Raw genomic sequence first — 19,071 nt, 5'->3', positions numbered from 1 at the left:
AAGTAGCAGTGAAACAAGTGCACTGAATATTGTGTGTATATAAGTGCATTTATATATTGTGCTTGACACGAGCACACAACAAAACACTTCAGCGCATCAAACATGTATAAGTATTTCTGACATTGTCACAGACAGTGATGTATATTTTTGAAGGTGTTACCTACTTCATAATAACTATAATAAAGTAATTATAGCCTATATAACACAGCTTTCTGGAATACTTGACTCTGACTGTTGATCTCAGTTGTCTAGTTTTATATATGTATGTATAATATTTATTTTATATTAATTTATTATTTAAATAAAAAGTAGATATTATTAAGAAAATATATTTAATATATAAAATATCTTTTCATCTTTTAAAATATGAATGCCGATGAATCAATTCATGGTCTGATTGGTACTGTGCAATATTTATAGTAATATTCACAGTGTATATAATATTTCTATCCTATCAAAGCTTCCATCCTGTGCTTTGTCCTAGCACCTCATTCCAACTTTGAAACCAGGTTGCATTCTCTTTCAGGAATGCCATAGCCTGAGTTATTCCTGGCACTGGAGCACTTATAAATTGGGACCGGCGACACTAGCTAAAGAGTGTGTGTCATGGAACATAAACATTCAGATACATATCAACACACACAAGTCTGCTAGAACATCTTTTTGTGGTTGCCAGATGCAATGTGATATTTGTCTTTAGTTTAATTTGTTTTATAGGAGTGTCACTTGTTATACAGAAAACTAGCGAAATAACAGAAAACAACAAAGAGCTGGGTTGAATGAATCAGATACATCAACTGGAGAGTGATTGTGATAGTTTCTAAGTCCCACTCACTTCTCAGGAACTGTAATCTGATTAAGACTACACTCTGACTTCTGACTCTCCTTCTCCAGAGTTTCTCACTGTTTATAGTTTTCTGATGACACCGGTACTAACTGGTCCTGGGAGGAGTTCTTTGAGCTGATCTAGGTGCCGTTTACCGCGTTGTCTCTTGTAATGGATTAAGGTTGGGTGACAATCAGCTAAATCACCCCCTTTGTGGGCTCATCCCTGGTGAGCGTGGCTGTTGATATCATTTATAAATCACACGGGACTTGCACACGAGTACTTATTGTTCAGAGCTGCGTGAAAGGACTCAATGTTAGAAAAACAGTGAGCTGTGATGCACAATGCTGTTAAAAACAATTGTTCTGATTTAAATGAAAAATCACCATGAGTTGATGCAGCTCCAGCTTTGAGGACAAATCAAGTGTATTCTTTATGCTGTAGGAATTTGGCACAACCTTTCATATCTACAAAATCTATCATTTAAATGTATTTTTATAGATTATAAAATACACATTGTTTCAAAGCAGCAACTTTGGTGAAAAGACTCACCTCTGGTTTCGTTTTTTAGAACATGTTTTATGTGTAAGACAGTAATACATTTACACTACCATTCAAAAGTTTGGGGTCGGTAAAATTTTGTTTTTTAAAGAAGTGTATTTTACTACCAAAGGCTGTATTTTATTTTTATATTTAATATGCTGATTTGGTGCTCAAGAAACATATCTTATTATCAATAAATACAGTTGTGCTGCTAAATATTTTTGTGGAAACCATGATACATTTATTTTAGGATTTTTGATGAATATAAAGTTCAAACAAACAGCATTTATTTGAAATATTGCAACATTTTTAGGGCCCGAGCACCGATGGTGTGAGGCATGCATGTCGCCCACTGTTCACTGTTTTCCTAAGGCCAACGGGTGGCGGTGAGCCCGGGTGCGAGGGCCCTTTCATCGCTGCTTGCAGCTTTAATTGTAACATTGTAACCAGTCTTTACTGTCACCTGTAATCAATTTAATGCATCCTTGCTGAATAATTATTAATTTTAAAAAAACTGACTCCAAACTTTTGAATGGTAGTTTATGAAAAGATATTTTTTTTTAAACTGAGCATCAAAATTAAACCTAATTACTCTAATATATGTTTACAATTGTATTTATTTAACGAATATTAATAAGTTAAATCAGTTTAATAATTATTATATTATATTATATTATATTATTATATCCATTGTAACTAATGTTTCTAAGACCATCACAAATAATTTTTTCGCAATTCTGACCTTGGTACCTTGGTGACATAACTGTACCATGGTGAAATATTCATATCAGCAGAATTTGCAAATTGCAATAACATTGTTCAATACATCACAAAAAAAAAAAAAAAAAAATGCAGCTTATATATCTTATTGTGACCAATTCACCATGCATATATTTTTATTTATTTAGACATTTTAATCAAATGTTTAATTAAAACATCATAACTGGCTCTTCCAGTTGGATCTAATGGACATCAAAGAATTGTTTTGCTGGTAATGCACTGGTGATTCAGAGTTAATAACAAGTGCCTTTATTTACCCCACATTGTTTTGCAGACCTGCATAGTTTGAACGTCAATAACTTGTTGAGACAGCTGATGGAAAATTATGATTTTTGTTTGTGTATATGTTTGCTTGTATACACACACACACACACACACACACACACACAGGGCTGTAAGCTGTGATCAGACATGTCCTTGCTGTAATACGACACGTGTCCCAGGCCTGGCTGACTGAAGTTTACACTGTCGGGGATGAGCCCCTCTATATTTAGAACAGGGCAGCGAAAAGCTTGCCGGAGCACTCGCTTTCTGCTGGAGCACTCGCTGCGCACTGGAGTGGACCTCTCAGCTGATGAGCTTTTAGATCGCTAGCTTTTTTCCTCCTTGTACGGTGCACTATTATAAACAAGGTCTGTGATGATAGGAGGGTGTAGTGTAGGAAGATGTGTTGTGTAAAGCACAGATTACTGCGTCAGGAGTTGTTTCATTGTTTTGTCTTGTGGGGCATCTGGCTTTTTCAATAATGGATTTGTCATAGCACACAAAATGGGTCAACTGTGTTTTTGTTGCTGATTTGAATGTATTTTATGTCTTCCTGTTTTTGAAGGACTTTTATGAATACCGGTAAGCAACAGAAGCCAGTGCTTACAGGCCAGCGGTTTAAGACCAGGAAAAGGGGTGAGTCACTTTTTATCCCAATATTTCACATTCTACCTCATAGAAATGAATTGTGGGTTTTACAAATGAACTTCTTCATCTTATACAAACTCCTTTTTACCATTGTTAAGTGGCATGATGTTGATTGCCACAGAAAATAATTTGAACTTATAATAACAAAAAAAAAAAAACATGTTGTCAGTTATGCGCTTACAATACAAGTCTGTGGGGCAAGTGTACTATGATTGTTTTTAATATTCGTACACATACAGAAACACACACACACACACACACACACACACACTGTAGAAATGTTAACACATGTTGCAGACACTCACTCAGCAATGCAGTGGCGAGGGTCTCAATTCATGTTCCATTAATAGCTTGTTTGTGTGCTACTGTGTATTTTGTGTCTTGCACAATACTGGGACCAGTGCAGACCCCCTGCCATTTTGCTCTTTTTACACTGAAAAAAATGTTGCTCCTTTTCAGACCGCTGGAAAGGACCAACTGTAAAAACACCCTTATTTTAGTCCTGCAATCTCAGAATCACAGAAGTTAACAAATTGCCTGTTGCAGTAGCTGCATTGTTTGCTCCAGAAACAGAACGTCTTATCCTTTCTGTTTATATGCAATGTCTAATTTCTGCACCTCCAGTCACAAAATCATAGGAATATTATTATTATTAGCATTTTTTTTTTGTTGTGATGTACTGTTCATTTTGTTTTTATTGTGGCAAAAAGGCTCTATAAAAACAATAACTAAAAATTGGTTCATATCTGATTCAGACATTTAAACTTAAAATACATTACTGTTCAAAAGTTTGGGGATGGTAAGATTTTTTTTTAATGCTCACCAAGGCTGCATTTATGTGATAAAAATACAGTAAAAACAGTTGTATTGTGAAATACCTTTTGAAATATTTAAATTACTATTTAAAATAACATTTTTTTTTTATTTGAATACATTTTAAAATGTGATTTACTCCTGTGATGGCAAAGCTGAACGTTCAGTGTCAAATTATCCTTCAGAAATAATTCAAATATGCTGATTTGTGCACAAGAAACATTTCTTATTATTATCAATGTTGAAAACAGTTGATGTGATACCTGTTTTTGTTTTCAGGATTCTTTAATTAATAAAAGTAGTGCTGTCAAATCGATTAATCGTTATTAATCGCATCTAACATAAACGTTTGTTTACATAATATACAGTGGGTACGGAAAGTATTCGGACCCCCTTAAATTTTTCAGTCTTTGTTATATTGCAGCCATTTGCTAAAATCATTTAAGTTCATTTTTTTTCCTCATTAATGTACACACAGCACCCCATATTGACAGAAAAACACAGAATTGTTGACATTTTTGCAGATTTATTAAAAAAGAAAAACTGTCCACCAACGTTTACCATCCAACCTGACAGAACTGGAGAGGATCTGCAAGGAGGAATGGCAGAGGATCCCCAAATCCAGGTGTGAAAAACGTGTTGCATCTTTCCCAAAAAGACTCATGGCTGTATTAGATCAAAAGGGTGCTTCTACTAAATACTGAGCAAAGGGTCTGAATACTTAGGACCATGTGATATTTCAGTTTTTCTTTTTTAATAAATCTGCAAAAATGTCAACAATTCTGTGTTTTTCTGTCAATATGGGGTGTGCTGTGTGTACATTAATGAGGAAGAAAAATGAACTTAAATGATTTTAGCAAATGGCTGCAATATAACAAAGAGTGAAAAATTTAAGGGGGTCTGAATACTTTCCGTACCCACTGTATGTATGTAAGAAAGAGTGTGTGTGTAATATATATATATATATACACACACACACACACACACACACACATATTATGTAAACAGTAAACACAAACTTTTTGATAGCATTAAAAAAGTTAAAAACAACATTTATTTGAAATAGAAATATTTTGTAACATTATAAATGTCTTTACTGTTACTTTTGATCAATTGAATGCATCCATGCTGAATAAAAGTATTAGGTTAATTATAAAAAAAATCTTACTTTCCCCAAACTTTTGAATGGTAGTGTATGATTAAACAAAATTTGTAAATTTTTAAATCTTAAATTAAAAAAAAAAAAAAAAAAAAATCATAGAAAGAAATAGTACAGTTTTTGTCATACAATTCTAAATTGAAACTTTCATGTAGGTGTATGATTTGGGTGAAAGGTGAACACCATTAGACATTACAGACAGCTTAGGAACGTTAGCTTTTGACTGTGACAAATGTGAGGGCGTTTTCAACAGGGCATTAGTGTTATGCTTCACTGGCTTGCGTTGTAGGTGTGACTGGCTCTTCAAATGTGAGATCTCACAGGAAGACACTCAACATGTTCTTTAGTGTGTGCTATAATCAGAATTCCTAGCCAGCAGCGAGGCGAGGGAACTCATTTACATAATGGTAGGTATAAGTGCGGCTTGCATATTTCTGTGTGACCACCTGCTTCGTTATCAAGTGTTCTATACAGATGGATACAAATGAAGGATCAACTCAAAACATTTAAAGCGTTATATTTTATATCTAAAAGTGGCTACTGTGAATCCTGAATCTTTGCTGTGCTGTGGTAACCCTGACTGTCTTGTGTTTTCTCTCTTCCAGATGAAAAGGAGAAGTTTGAGCCTACGGTTTTCCGAGACACAATTGTTCAAGGCCTCAACGAAGCAGGTGGTGATCTTGATGCTGTAGCCAAGTTTCTGGATGTCAATGGGTCGAGACTAGACTACCGCCGCTATGCCGACACCCTGTTTGACATCCTCATCGCTGGGAGCATGCTTGGTGAGAAGGTCCAAAAGCTTTTGCATCATTTAGAATATCTTGTATCGTTTCACTCAGCTATACGTCACAATAGAGAAGAAATGACTATCACTACTGTTTCATGCCGACTTTAATATTGCATAGATATTTTGTAGATCCAGTTTGACTTTGGTGATGCCTCATTACAGTTGCTTTCTGATGATTTTAAGTATACTATTTTATTTTCTCTTAGTACAGAGATGCATTTAATAATCTCCTAAACTGTTATGATTACGTTTCAGTAACATTTCAAACTGGCAATAAAATCTAACAATAATTTGTTTCTTTAGTTCAAATCATGCTGAAGAACAGATTTTTTTTTTCAGGCTGGTCCAGCTAATGCGCTTCAGAGTATTTAAAGTTGGCAGGAAATGAAAGTTTTCTAAATGCATTATTGATCTTATTGTTAATGTCATAACTCAATCTTCTAGTGAAACGTCAAGTCCCCATCCTACATTTTTTCCTTTTTGATACTCCGTTTCACTTGGATGTATCACAGTACGACAGTGTTGTAGTACCTGAGACCAGACAAGGCCATATTTTTAGGAGCATTTGGACTCAGACTCGAATGAGCTTGTCTTAACTAGTTATCAAAAATATGGTCTTGGACTCAGACTTGTCTGGTCTTGAGTACTGCAACACTGCAATATGGAAGAAAAGATCTGTTGCTTCTTCCATTACATCTTGACTTTAAACTCAACAAAAAGGCAAAAGACTCTTTTTACTGAAATGTAGGACCCATTTCTAAGGCCACGTTCACACAGCAACAGAATACGGTTGTCAGTCCTGTATTTGAGTCCTTAATACGGTTACGTTCACACACAGTACGGTTATTTACGGGAGTGACGACCGCATTGTATGACCGAATTCACACCCGTGAATTTACAGGACTCACAACTGTATTCTTGGAAAATTCACGCTGTGTGAACGGAACCGGACTGGACAACTAGTTGTCTGTCACGTCATACAGTGCGAGAGAGCCAATATGCTAAGGGGTTTCACTTTTTGTGCTTTCAGCGGGGGAGATATGAGCTGTGTGTCATCTGAAGGTTTTAGATCCAGTCACTATTCTCCACCGGAGCTGCTCCCATCAGTTTTGTGTTCTATGTGCTCCTCCAATGCCATGTTATGCGCTAGACACTGCAAAGGACATGAGATGTGAGTGCAATGGTTAAAGGCGCCAGGCTAGCGCATGTTTACATTTGAAGCTGCTGTCGGTTAATGAAGATTGCTAAAGAGAAGATCACTGCTAAATTGGATTTGTCATGTCAAAAGTGATAAGAGTTTTAGCTTTATGGTTGTCGCCATCTTTGACATCACTTCGGTCATTGTCACTATGGTTACTAGTAAGAGAATACGGTCTTGACTCTCATCGCACGTTCATACAGACAGTTTTCGAGATGCTACTGTAAGTTGCTGTGTGAACTGGACATTTCGAGACTCACACCTGTAAGTAAATGCGGTTGTCAATCCCAAAAACTGACAGTGTGAATATAGCCTAAAGCTTCAATATTAAGCTTTAGGATTTTTAGGGCCTGAGCACCGATGATGCGAGGACCCTCTTGGAATTGCTCCATTTATTCCTATTGATTTTTCTTTAAATGGTCCATTTCTTACTGTTTAATGTCTCTGATAATACCCAGGGCCCATCGAAACATCCTTATGATATAATTCGACGATGTATTTCTACAAATAATGGCGAATAAACATAAAATCCAATTGAATTACACCTGTTATACCAAGTCTTTGGCTTGGAAGCTCATTACTCAGCATTCAGATCCTGAGAACATCTGTTAGCCTGTTGTTGTTTTCCCATATAAACACTGTTTTTTTTTCCTATTGTGTACGCAATTGCGCATGTAAATTTGCATCTTGAGAAAGTTTTCGGGATTGATTTATAAGACAAAATGGTGTCGACATAACTTTTGTGTTATGTACATTTTACAGTTTGGCATAAAAGACCATTGATGCTTTGTCTTTTACCCAAGATGGCACTGGTGTAATATTGTACAATCTGACAAGCAACAATCGTAAAGGACAGAAAATCGCACTTGTAGAGTCTAGGTCCGACTGAGCCATCCTTTGTGCTGTTAGCTCATGCAAAGACAATGCTGTGTTTAACAGATTAACAGAATAAGAGGTCATTAGCTCACTCCCCCGTGACAGCAGGCTGTTGCTTCCACATTTACACACACTTTGGATCAAAGTGTTTAGTGAAGTACCTCCAGCCCATCAACTTACAAATCCCATTGATTGTTAAAGATGAGGACAGCAGGGAATACACAACATGATTTTACCCTGTCTTAGTTGTCTCCTAGGAGCTGTCAGAGCCAGTTGGAAATCTTCAGATCTTTTGCACATAAGCAGGCTGAGAGAGTGAGTGGGCGGCTTCTCTGTGGGGCAGAAGCGGAGTGTTGAATTTGGTTTGAGCAGATATGGGAAGCCAGTGTAGAGAACAGCATGAAGGCGTATTATAGGATTTTTTCGAGGTTGAATATGTGTTAGAATTGGATGCATGTAAGGGGTTGTGAAACACATATCCTGGCAGATCAGACAGCACATAATTAGGTTATAGCAATTTAACTTTAAAGGGTTAGTTCACCAAAAAATGAAAATAATGTCATTTATTATTCACCCTCATGCCGTTCCACACCCATAAGACCTTCATTCATCTTCGGAACACAAATTAAGATATTTTTGTTTAAATCCGATGGCTCAGTGAGGCCTGCATAGCCAGCAATGACATTTCCTCTCTCAAGATCCATTAATGTACTAAAAACATATTTAAATCAGTTCATGTGAGTACAGTGGTTCAATATTAATATTATAAAGCAACGAGAATATTTTTGGTGTGCCAAAAAAACAAAATAACGACTTATATAGTGATGGCCGATTTCAAAAATGGTCGGATTTCATCGGATTTCAACAAAAATATCTTAATTTGCGTTCCGAAGATTAACGAAGGACTTACGGGTGTAGAACGGCATGAGGGTGAGTAATAAATGACATTATTTTCATTTTTGGGTGAACTAACCCTTTAAAGTGTCTCTATTATGCTATTTTAAAGGTTCCTTATTTTGTTTTGGAGGTCTCCTACAATAGGTTTACATGCATCCAAGGTCAAAAAACACCTTAATTTTCTCATAATATACATTGTACATCACATAATTTCTCAAAGAGTCTGAAAACCATTTGTTCGAAGATTCCTTCTCTCTGAACCCCTCCTTTCTGAGAGCCTACTCTGTTCTGATTGACAGCTAGCTAAGTTTAAATGTAATTTTATTTTAGTTAGTTTATTTTATTTAAAGCAACATTTTTTTTTTTTTTTTTTGATTGTTTCAGTTAATTATAATAACCCATCTATATGTACAATACAGCTTGACGTAGCTGTAGCCTCAAACTGCTGAACATTAGCTAGGGGAATCCTCTGTGCGAGAAGAGCTTTATTTCAATGTGAGTTTACATTCTTCCTCTTTGATATTTAGTTCAGTCTGTGTAGAATTAGTTCAGTTTCAGGCACTGACATAGATGTCTCCAGGAAGGGACTGTCTCGGTCAACCCAATTACAGCTAAAAGGTTTATTCTGGCTCTATATAAGCTCACAGAGCAGTGAGAGCACATGAGAGAGGAAGGAGAACAGCCTGGTCAAGTGTCCAGTCAGCAGTCAGATTAATCCATCTATGGTACAGTATAGAGCCCTGATGAGCAGAAGGCTGCCTTTAACTCTGTTAAAATAGAGATTAGTCCAAATCCTCTGTTAAGCATCACTGGACTTCCTTAAGGTGACCTTTGCCCTTATAAGTCCATAACAAAGACTGATTTCCCCGAACTCTGTGAAAATAGAGTGGGATAAATTATGCGTGTGTGATGATACGTGATAATTGTACCACTTTCAAGTTGATATGAAATGAAAATTGACTGTTTACTTTCTTAATGCATGATGCTAGTATTATCATGAACAACAGTTCATTTGTGCACATTATTCATTCATTTTTCAACCACTCCTGTTAAACATCTTTTCTAAAGAACTTTTTACATAATCCAGTCAATTCCTGATGAATGAAACGATGAATGTTACACTGACCTGCTTTTATTTTTTAATGTCCTGTCTTCTCAGAAATTCTCATTAAGCAAGTAAAATATGTTGTAAGAAATGTTCTTGCTTAGTAATTTGTCTTTAAAGTCCCCCTGTGGTGAAAATTGAGTTTTTAATGTTGTTTATATGTCTGTGGTGTTTTTAATATGACAAACCCTTTAAGACAAACCATGTGCAAATTCATAAGTCAACACCATTGCTGAGTATTTTGTCTTTAAATCTGCAGTGATCTAAAGACGGTTTCAAAAACGTGGTTTGAAATCCCTGGTGTTTCATGCGTCACAAACTACCTTGTAACCAATCATGACAACGTGCCGGCGGGCTTTAGCATATCATTAACTATGACTGCTCTGAAGCAATGGAGTCGTGTAACATTAGCAACACATTGTTAGCTGTTTGATATGTAATCAAGCAAAAGGCTAATCATATTAATTACCGTTATGTGTCCGACGTTGTAAAAAGCGATACCATTGTGCAGCGTTTACCTCAGTAAGTTGACCAAGTGGATCTCTGAGCTTGTGTGAGTTGAGGCGGGGCTAATTAGCATATTCATAGATCTGAGTATACTAAATGAAGCAAGGGTGTAGTTACATTCAAGCTATTTTAAGGCATGACGAAATTGTTTTCACAGGGAAAAAACATTTGAATACGTCATTTTGGTGATCAAAGATGAGTTTTAAGGGATAAAATTATTGTCTACAGGGGGACTTTAACATCAACCTGCCAAGGGACTACAGATGAAAATTAGCCAGTGTTTTTTATCCAGGCTAAATATGGTGCATTTTACGTATTGTTATGTATTATTAATGTGTATTGTTCTTTATTAAATAAAAAGAATAATTTGGTCACATTATGCCATCATGTAAGATAATAGAAGAAAAACCTCTGGAAAAAAAAAAAAGAAAAACATTATTGTACTTGGATTTCATTTGAATATTTTGAATATTGAATCTTTTCTGCCTAAGAAGTACAGAGCCCCTTAAGGAACACAAAAAACTATGTGTATATATAATGTTTTTTGTTTTTTTTGCCTTACCCTGAGAAACTTTTGCGAGAAAATGCAATTTTGTGAGAAAATGCAAAATTTTTGCGAACAAAAACGGAGAGTGTCTTGGGGGAAGGTAATGCTTTTGCGAGCAGGACTGGTGATGGAAATAATATGAAAAATTATATTTCAATGTCTTTACGTTTGCTCGCAAAACTTTTTTCGTTTTTCAGAGAACTTTTCATTTGCAAGAGTGGACGCAAAAGGAAAAATATAATTTCAGTGCTTTTAAAAGCCAATGCAACGATTCTTGGGAGAAGGCAAAAGTTTTGCGAGTGAATGTATAGCCCCTCTAGTTCGCACCTGCCCGCTCCAAGTGGGACGCAAACCCGGGCCGTCCGCATGGGAGGTGGGCGCTCTATCAAGGAGTCTAAAGACCAGAGTCTCTAGCGTCAGTCGCTAGAGGAACTCTTGAGTTCAGGGGAGTGAGGTTTACACACACAGTTCTTACTAGCCTATGTCTGTTACAAAAACAATTAATTTTTCCATCATGTCCCATTTGTTGCTCCAGAGAAGAGCCAGTTTAGTGTACTTTTTAATATGGTAAGATGTGGTACATTGACCGATCAGTGGATCAACACTGTAATCCGTAGCAAATCTCTCAAGGGGATCTGAAGTTAACTATTGTGTGGTATTAACCCGGACACCTGTGGATTAGACCATAAGGCATTGCATTGTTTTGTGTGCAGAGCACATTGAGAAACCATGTCCTATTTTGGAGTGGAAGCAATGTTGTGATTCAATTTCTTTCCTAATTCGATTAAATGATTTTGAAATGCATCCAATTCTGTATTACTAATGCTAGTGCTTCTTGAACTCGATCTACAATACTCTAGATTATACAATAATCTAAAATCACACCTTTTATAATTAAAGCTGTACAGTATAATGTACATTATACATAATGAACAAAACTGTAAACATTGCAAATGTAGCATATGATACAGGATTAATGATGCATTCTGGTATATTTATTGCATAACTGTTTGCTGTGGCATCCACCTATCTCAATTATAATTGTGCAGTAGGCAGTGACATTCTCTCAGAAGGGGTTAACAATGACAGCGCAGTGCTCTGAAAGGATTTACAGCATTAACCTGTAACCTCACTTTCCCTCTCTTAGCTCCCGGGGGAACGCGCATTGACGACGTGGACAAAACCAAGGTGACGGAGCACTGTGTGTTCAAGACAGAGGAAAACCACACTGCTGTTCGCAGCTATGCTCAGGTGAACACCCCTCTTCACTGTGTTCAATGAGATGCTTTTTTTCCATTTTTGTATATGAAAAATGAGCAGCTGATACCAAGGCGGCAGGAAGGCGGAGGAATCCTGTTTCAAAATTGCATTAGATGTACTTAGTCCCCAAATCCCCTTGCTAGAACCAGTATGCCACTTATACTGTGTCATTTCAAAATAATCCCTTGGATTACAATGTCTCTCCATCATCAGCCACTGTGAGCTTGAAAGTGTGTTCTTGTTTCCAGCATTTTGTTTTCATCTGCGGGGGTCATATCATGAGGAATAAAATTTAATTTTGGTATAAGTATAGGGATGTCAATCAGTTGAATTTTTAATCGATCGGGTTAGGATTTTTGTATAATAATAATAATAATTATTGTTATAATTTTTATTTAAAATTATTACTATTATTATAATTATAATAAAAAATGTTAGAGCAGCCCCCTAATAGTCAATTAACTATTAGTCGATGAGAAGAGGCTTATTCGACCCAAATTTTATTAGTCGGTTCGGTTAGTCGCAGAAGTGGAAGTGGCGAAGTCACACAGTCTGTGAGGGACAGATCATTTACGTCGGGTCCTGTGATAATTACAGTATGTCAGAAAATAATATTCAAATGTCACCGATCATTCATTGACCTCAAATATGGCTTATCACTTGAAACATGTAAGAATTAGCCACTAGAGGGCAGTCATGGAATAATGGTTAGAAAGTCAGACTGGTAACCCGAAGGTTGCGGGTTTGAGTCTCAGTACTGGCAGGAAATGACTAACCCCCAATCACTCCCTGGGTGCCACAGCAAAAAATGGCTGCCCACTTCTCCGGGTGTGCATGTCCACAGTTTGTGTGTGTTTACTCACTACTCCTAATGTGTGTGCACTAACTGGATGGGTTGAATGCAGAGAACAAATTTCGAGTATGGGTTACCATACTTGGCTTTAACGTCACTCTCTCTCTCACTTTACATTGCCGCTCACTCTAATGTTAACCTAGGTGAATGTGCGCTATTATTTGGCGCATTTCCAACTGTTTCTGCGGAGTGTGGAAGCTGAATAGTAGCACGCTTACTGCATGACATGGAGGAGCCAGTGCAATCGCTTGCATTTAACTTAAAATACTCTATAATATTTGGACATACAGATGAGAGTAATACATCATTGGAAACTTTAATTTTATTTGTGTGCACTCACAATAACAACAAAACATTATGCTTTTGTAAACAAACAGGATGCTCTTTCTGCCGTCTCTGTCTCAAGTGAACTTCAAGCGCGTCAAAAAAATAAACCGAATCTCAGTTTATACATACCTCACAGACATGAGAAATACTGTACATCTATAGAAAGCTTGAAATTTCTACTTTTAAATGAACCAATTCAAATGGAAGACAAATATTTTCAGATTACCTGAAAATATTCATGAAACATATGCATATAGGCACATCCACTACTGTGGAGATCCATTCATAATCAATACTTTTGCTGTTGCGTTGTGGCAAGCTGATTGAGTGCTGATTAGGCTATGCATTATATATAGTCAATTAAAGGCTCATTATGATTTATATGGTTTATTAATATAAACGTGCGACTAGTCGACTAATCGCTTAAATGAACGACTACTAGTCAACTAGAAAAATCTTTAGTCAAGGGCAGCCCTAAAAAGTATTAAATGAATACTTCAAAAACAGTTACTAATGGATGATTATGTCTATATACAGGTGTTCAATAAACTTATCAGAAGGTACAAATATCTGGAGAAGACCTTTGAAGAGGAAATCAAAAAGGTAACTATTATCAGTAATGTGTTTTACTGTGGACGATGTCTCGCATGTAAAAAATATACCACTGCAGGCAAACAAACATGATGCCAGTGTAGTTTAATATTCATTAAATGGTGTTGCTGCAGGTCAAATAGGCTGATATACAGTATGTTCTGATCCATATTTCTTATCCCTGCATAGCTTCTTCTCTTCCTGAAGGCGTTCACTGAGTCCTGAGCAGACCAAACTAGCCATGCTAACAGGCATCCTGTTGGCCAACAGCACACTGCCTCCACCTATCCTCACCAGCCTCTTCAGCGAAAACCTTGTCAAAGAAGGTTTGTGCTTTTGTTTTGTCTTCTTCCTCGTTGGGAATTGATTTGCATAAGTAGCGAATTCATGTGACTATTTAAGAAATTAATTACGGAGTCTGCGCTTTTTTCCCCCACTCTTTGCTTTGTAGGAATATCAGCCTCTTTTGCGGTGAAGATGTTTAAAGCTTGGATAGCAGAGAAGGATGCCAATGCTGTGACATCTGCCCTTAGAAAAGCCAACCTGGATAAGAAACTCCTGGTATGATGATTGCTGCTCATCTGTGTTTCTCTTATCAGTTTTGATACTGAATTCATTAACCTCTGAAAATTATGAGGAGATAATGAACCATTATGCAGATAAATTGTTTCCATGGAGACGTTCATTACCTGGCAGACGTGTCTTAACACCTCTAAACTCACTCATGACCTTGATGTGCACAGTACAACAAAAAAATCCATGCAGATTTCTGTAAAACAAAGGTTTTGATATTCAATAGTAAACACACACACACACACACACACACACACACACACACTAACTACCTTTTAAAAGTTTGGGGACATTAAGGTTTTTTTGAATGTTTTTGTCATAAGTGTTTTATGCTCACAAAGGCTGCATTTATTTGATCCAAATTATAGTAAACAGTAATATTCTGAAATATTATTACAGTTTAAAATAATTTGTTTCCCACAATGCTGATGCTTAAAGGTGGAGTGTGTAATTTCTGTGCCACCAAACAGAATATTAAAAACAACAACAGTTTTCAAACATGTCCTCACTTACCTCAACTTCCATCGAAATCAGGCTGGAAAATGAGAAAGTATTTTAACATCGGAATAATGACACGCTTCAATTCGAGTCTTAGAAAGTTAAAGGTTCCTTCTAGTTCCTCCTGTAATTACTCTAATTGTGTAATCTGCTCTGACTCCAGGAACTCTTCCCTGCCAATAAGCAGAATGTGGAGCACTTCTCAAAGTACTTCACCGAGGCAGGATTGAAAGAGCTGTCAGACTTCCTGCGCGTCCAACAGTCTCTGGGCACACGCAAGGAACTTCAGAAAGAGCTGCAGGAGCGCCTGTCGCAGCAGTGTCCCATCAGAGAGGTGTGTCCTGCTCCTCACATTCACACACATTAAACATTATAGTTCAGTGCTTCTCAACTGCATTGGCTTCAGGACCCAGATGTTAACTGCACATCAAGGGGCAACCAAAATCACTTATCGTACAAAAAAGGCCATATTATGTCTTGATTTAGTTTTTAGGGTCTACTAGAATAGACTTTCATGCTTTACTTTAAAAAAAAAAAACATTATTTTTTACATATTTTACATTGTTGCAGCACCTCTCTTCCCAGTCTGTCAGTAACGCTCTGGGGTGCATTATTCAAAATCATCATTAGCCAACTATGGTCGCAAGTTGTCATTGCCAACAGTGTTCAACAATTCAGTGTTTCCTGAAACCATAGTTCCAGTAAACATTCGCATACATTTACGTGGTTGAAGCTACAGCTCTCAACCTGTGGTTAGAAGCATAGTTTCTTGATAGTATCACATGTGAACTTTAATAGATCATGCTCTTGGGCACAAGAGCATTACAGCAGCATCTCGGAGATGTAAAATAGATTAATTTGAAGAAGTTATTACTCCTCCACCTGTGCGTGGCATCATAAATGATATTGTTGAACCAATGCGGTTCAAACGACGGTGCGACCATGTTACCCACATTTTCGGGAAACAGTCGTCACTAGTTGAGTAGTTGGTTAGTTTTTTCAAAGATGCATTGTACTATTGTAGTTAATCAGCGAGTTACGTCATTGTATGGGAAATGCACCCCTGTTTAGTCGCTGTCTCTATGGAGCCCCTCCTTCCAAAAAGCACAAGGTGCTCTGATTGGTCAGCTGGACCAGTGTGTTGTGATTAGTCAACCGCTTTAAGCGTGTTTTGGAAATTAACGCAACTCAACCAGGCCTCACCCCCTTTTTTTGCATATGCCTTGGGCGGGAATTATTTCAGTGAGTAATATTGTGACGTGTATGTTCCCGGAAGAAAATTCAAGACTACAATCGAGGCATTTCAGGGAGTTCAGAAACAGTGCGCACTGATATAGAGAATAACTCCCTTTGGTGTGACTTTGTGCTTTATAAATTTGCAAACCTTTTTCATGCTCAAACAGCAGCATTACACATTAAAGAAAGTTGGAATTGTAAAAAAGCATAGTAGGTCCTCTTTAAAGTGTTCCATATGTTCTGTTGTGAATTGTGTTCAGATCGTGGTGTATGTGAAAGAGGAAATGAAAAAGAATGATCTTCAGGAGCAGGCTGTGATTGGTTTACTGTGGACCTGCCTCATGAATGATGTTGAATGGAACAAGAAAGAGGAGCTGGTCACCGAGCAGGCCCTCAAACACCTGAAGGCACAGTATCAACACGCAGACTTTCTAAGGCCAAACTGCTATTTGTAATGCTCATATCTATACACACATTTCAATTAAATGATAATTTAAATATAAGTATGAGTTTTATAGCTATACTCTATCTTTTTAGTAATTGCATCAAGAAATCTGTCAACTTAAAATTGTGCAGACATAGTGTAAGAATTAATTCAGTGTAGAGCTACTCCAACCACTTTGTCTGTCTGAATTCAATGGGTCTCATTCGCTAATAACTGTGTGAATTATTCATATTTATATGCACAGGAGAAATTTCTGCGTAATTCATAGCATGTGCATATGCACATGCATTTATTCTTAACCTCATTTTAAATGAGCTACCTTATGGCAAAAGTTTTTTGCGAGTAATTTGCATAAAACACACCCAAATCATCTCCATATAAACATGTGGTTTAAGTTGTTTTTTGTAAATTGAGAATTAAACGAAAGTTGATTTATTGAATCATGATTTATTCTTGAATACATTTGTATGCAGATTTTACTCACAAATGTATGTGTACACACAGTTAGTGAATGACACCCACTGTTTTTATTTACAAACATCATGTGTATTTTTTTTAATGAATTTTATTTGTTATACATTTAATTTCTGACCACTACATCAAAGTCAGGTTGTGATTATTATTATTTATTGTGTAAAATTAGTCTAATATTTTAAAATAACCTCTGCAAAAAAAGTCAAATTCAAGTCAAGGCAAATTTATTTGTATAGCACTTTACACAATATACATTGTTTCAAAAAAATATGATGTTAATGTTTATAATATCATTAACAGTAATAATAATATGTTACAGTAATAATTGAAATATGCTGTAAAGTATATATTGTCCTATGCAAGTATACTGCAGGTATGCAGATAAAGCTTACACAGAGATAAAGCTTATCTCTTTACTGCATGTATGTGGATAAAGTTAGATATAATATATATCCAACTTTATATATAGAGCTGTATTATAATAATATAATATTAACATAATCATTATTGTTTCTCCTATAGCACTATGCACCTCTCCTGGCTGTGTTCAGTACTCAGGGCCAATCAGAGCTGGTCTTACTGCTCAAGATTCAGGAGTACTGCTATGACAACATCCACTTCATGAAATCCTTCTCCAAAATAGTGGTGCTCTTCTACAAAGGTACCCATGTCATACCTGATCAGTGATTCAATGATATATTATTGGCATGTAATGTAAGATATGGCGTTTCTTTCTCATTCCATAGCTGATGTCATTAGTGAGGAGGCCATTTTGAAATGGTACAAAGATGCCCATGCTGCCAAAGGAAAAAGCGTATTTCTGGAGCAAATGAAGAAATTTGTGGAGTGGCTTCAGAATGCGGAGGAAGGTGAGGAATTATATTAGATAATAAAAATAAATAACCTCTGCCATAAATGTAAATCTCAATCACATTATTTCTTAATTCTCTCCCACAGAGTCTGAGTCAGAGGGGGAAGAAGACTAATAATCTTGAGGATCCTGAAGATTGTATGGTTTTACACAGTCAACTCTCTGTGACCAGCTTTTTAGTGCATATTTAGGCTCCATGTCATTACATTTGTGTCCAGAGAGAGAAAGTCACATACACTGCCCAATCCAGGGAAAAGCTTCTGAGCACTAGGAAAAGAGTGCAGGGAGCTACATATAGATAGCCTTTAATAACAAACACATTTTATATATTTCCGTTCAGGTACTGTGCACATCAGTTTCCTGCAATTGATTTTTGTTTGAAAAGACACGTGTATATGTCGTATGGGACTGCTTTTAATCTTTTTATGAATAAAAGGTGTTTTATATGTACTCTATTTCAAGAATTTGCCTATTTTAATTGGTTTGATTTCTCTTTATCTCCTCATTTGTAAGTCGCTTTGGATAAAAACATCTGCCAAATGAATAAACGTGAATGTCTTTACAAACTTGCATGTTGATTAGGACTTTATTAATTACTTCCCTAATTCCTGCTAATGATGTCAAGTATAATTTGTTTTCAACATTAACATGGAGAGAAGAATTATAAATTTGATTATTTTTTGATTTAATTGACTTTATAGACTCTCATGCATTAGAAAACTAAAATCAACTCACAGAAGATGACATTTTAATTGCCTTAAAATTAATTGCTTTTTAAAATAATGTTTTTGAGTAATCCTCAACGGGGGAAAATTCACACTCAAAAAAAAATCTAAAGAAATATTTTCATTTTCATAAAGAAACTGAAGCCCGTTTTAGGGCTAATAAGATTTTGGATATTTATTTTTAATAAATTCCCCTAATGGTTTAATTACTGTAATTTGATGGGTTGTTTCACTTTACTTTTTCACTTTATTATTCTCATTTATTATT

At 36.3% G+C, this 19,071-nt stretch overlaps 1 protein-coding gene across 1 annotated transcript; it reads left to right on the top strand.

The window, feature by feature from the left end:
• The first annotated feature begins 2,625 nt into the window (after window positions 1–2,625).
• bzw2 (basic leucine zipper and W2 domains 2) lies at window positions 2,626–18,648 on the top strand. The gene is given in 13 exon segments (XM_051872181.1): window positions 2,626–2,781; window positions 2,979–3,049; window positions 5,639–5,815; window positions 12,098–12,201; window positions 13,928–13,993; window positions 14,171–14,203; window positions 14,205–14,307; window positions 14,433–14,542; window positions 15,216–15,386; window positions 16,549–16,695; window positions 17,730–17,868; window positions 17,954–18,076; window positions 18,165–18,648. Coding segments are annotated over 12 exon segments (1,266 nt in total). The 5' UTR covers window positions 2,626–2,781; window positions 2,979–2,985; the 3' UTR covers window positions 18,194–18,648.
• Window positions 18,649–19,071: the final 423 nt, after the last annotated feature.

The sequence above is a fragment of the Ctenopharyngodon idella genome, chromosome 19 (genome assembly GCF_019924925.1).
Source record: "Ctenopharyngodon idella isolate HZGC_01 chromosome 19, HZGC01, whole genome shotgun sequence".
In the NCBI taxonomy this organism is placed as follows: Eukaryota; Metazoa; Chordata; class Actinopteri; order Cypriniformes; family Xenocyprididae; genus Ctenopharyngodon; species Ctenopharyngodon idella.
This window is presented reverse-complemented; position numbering and strand designations above follow the sequence as displayed.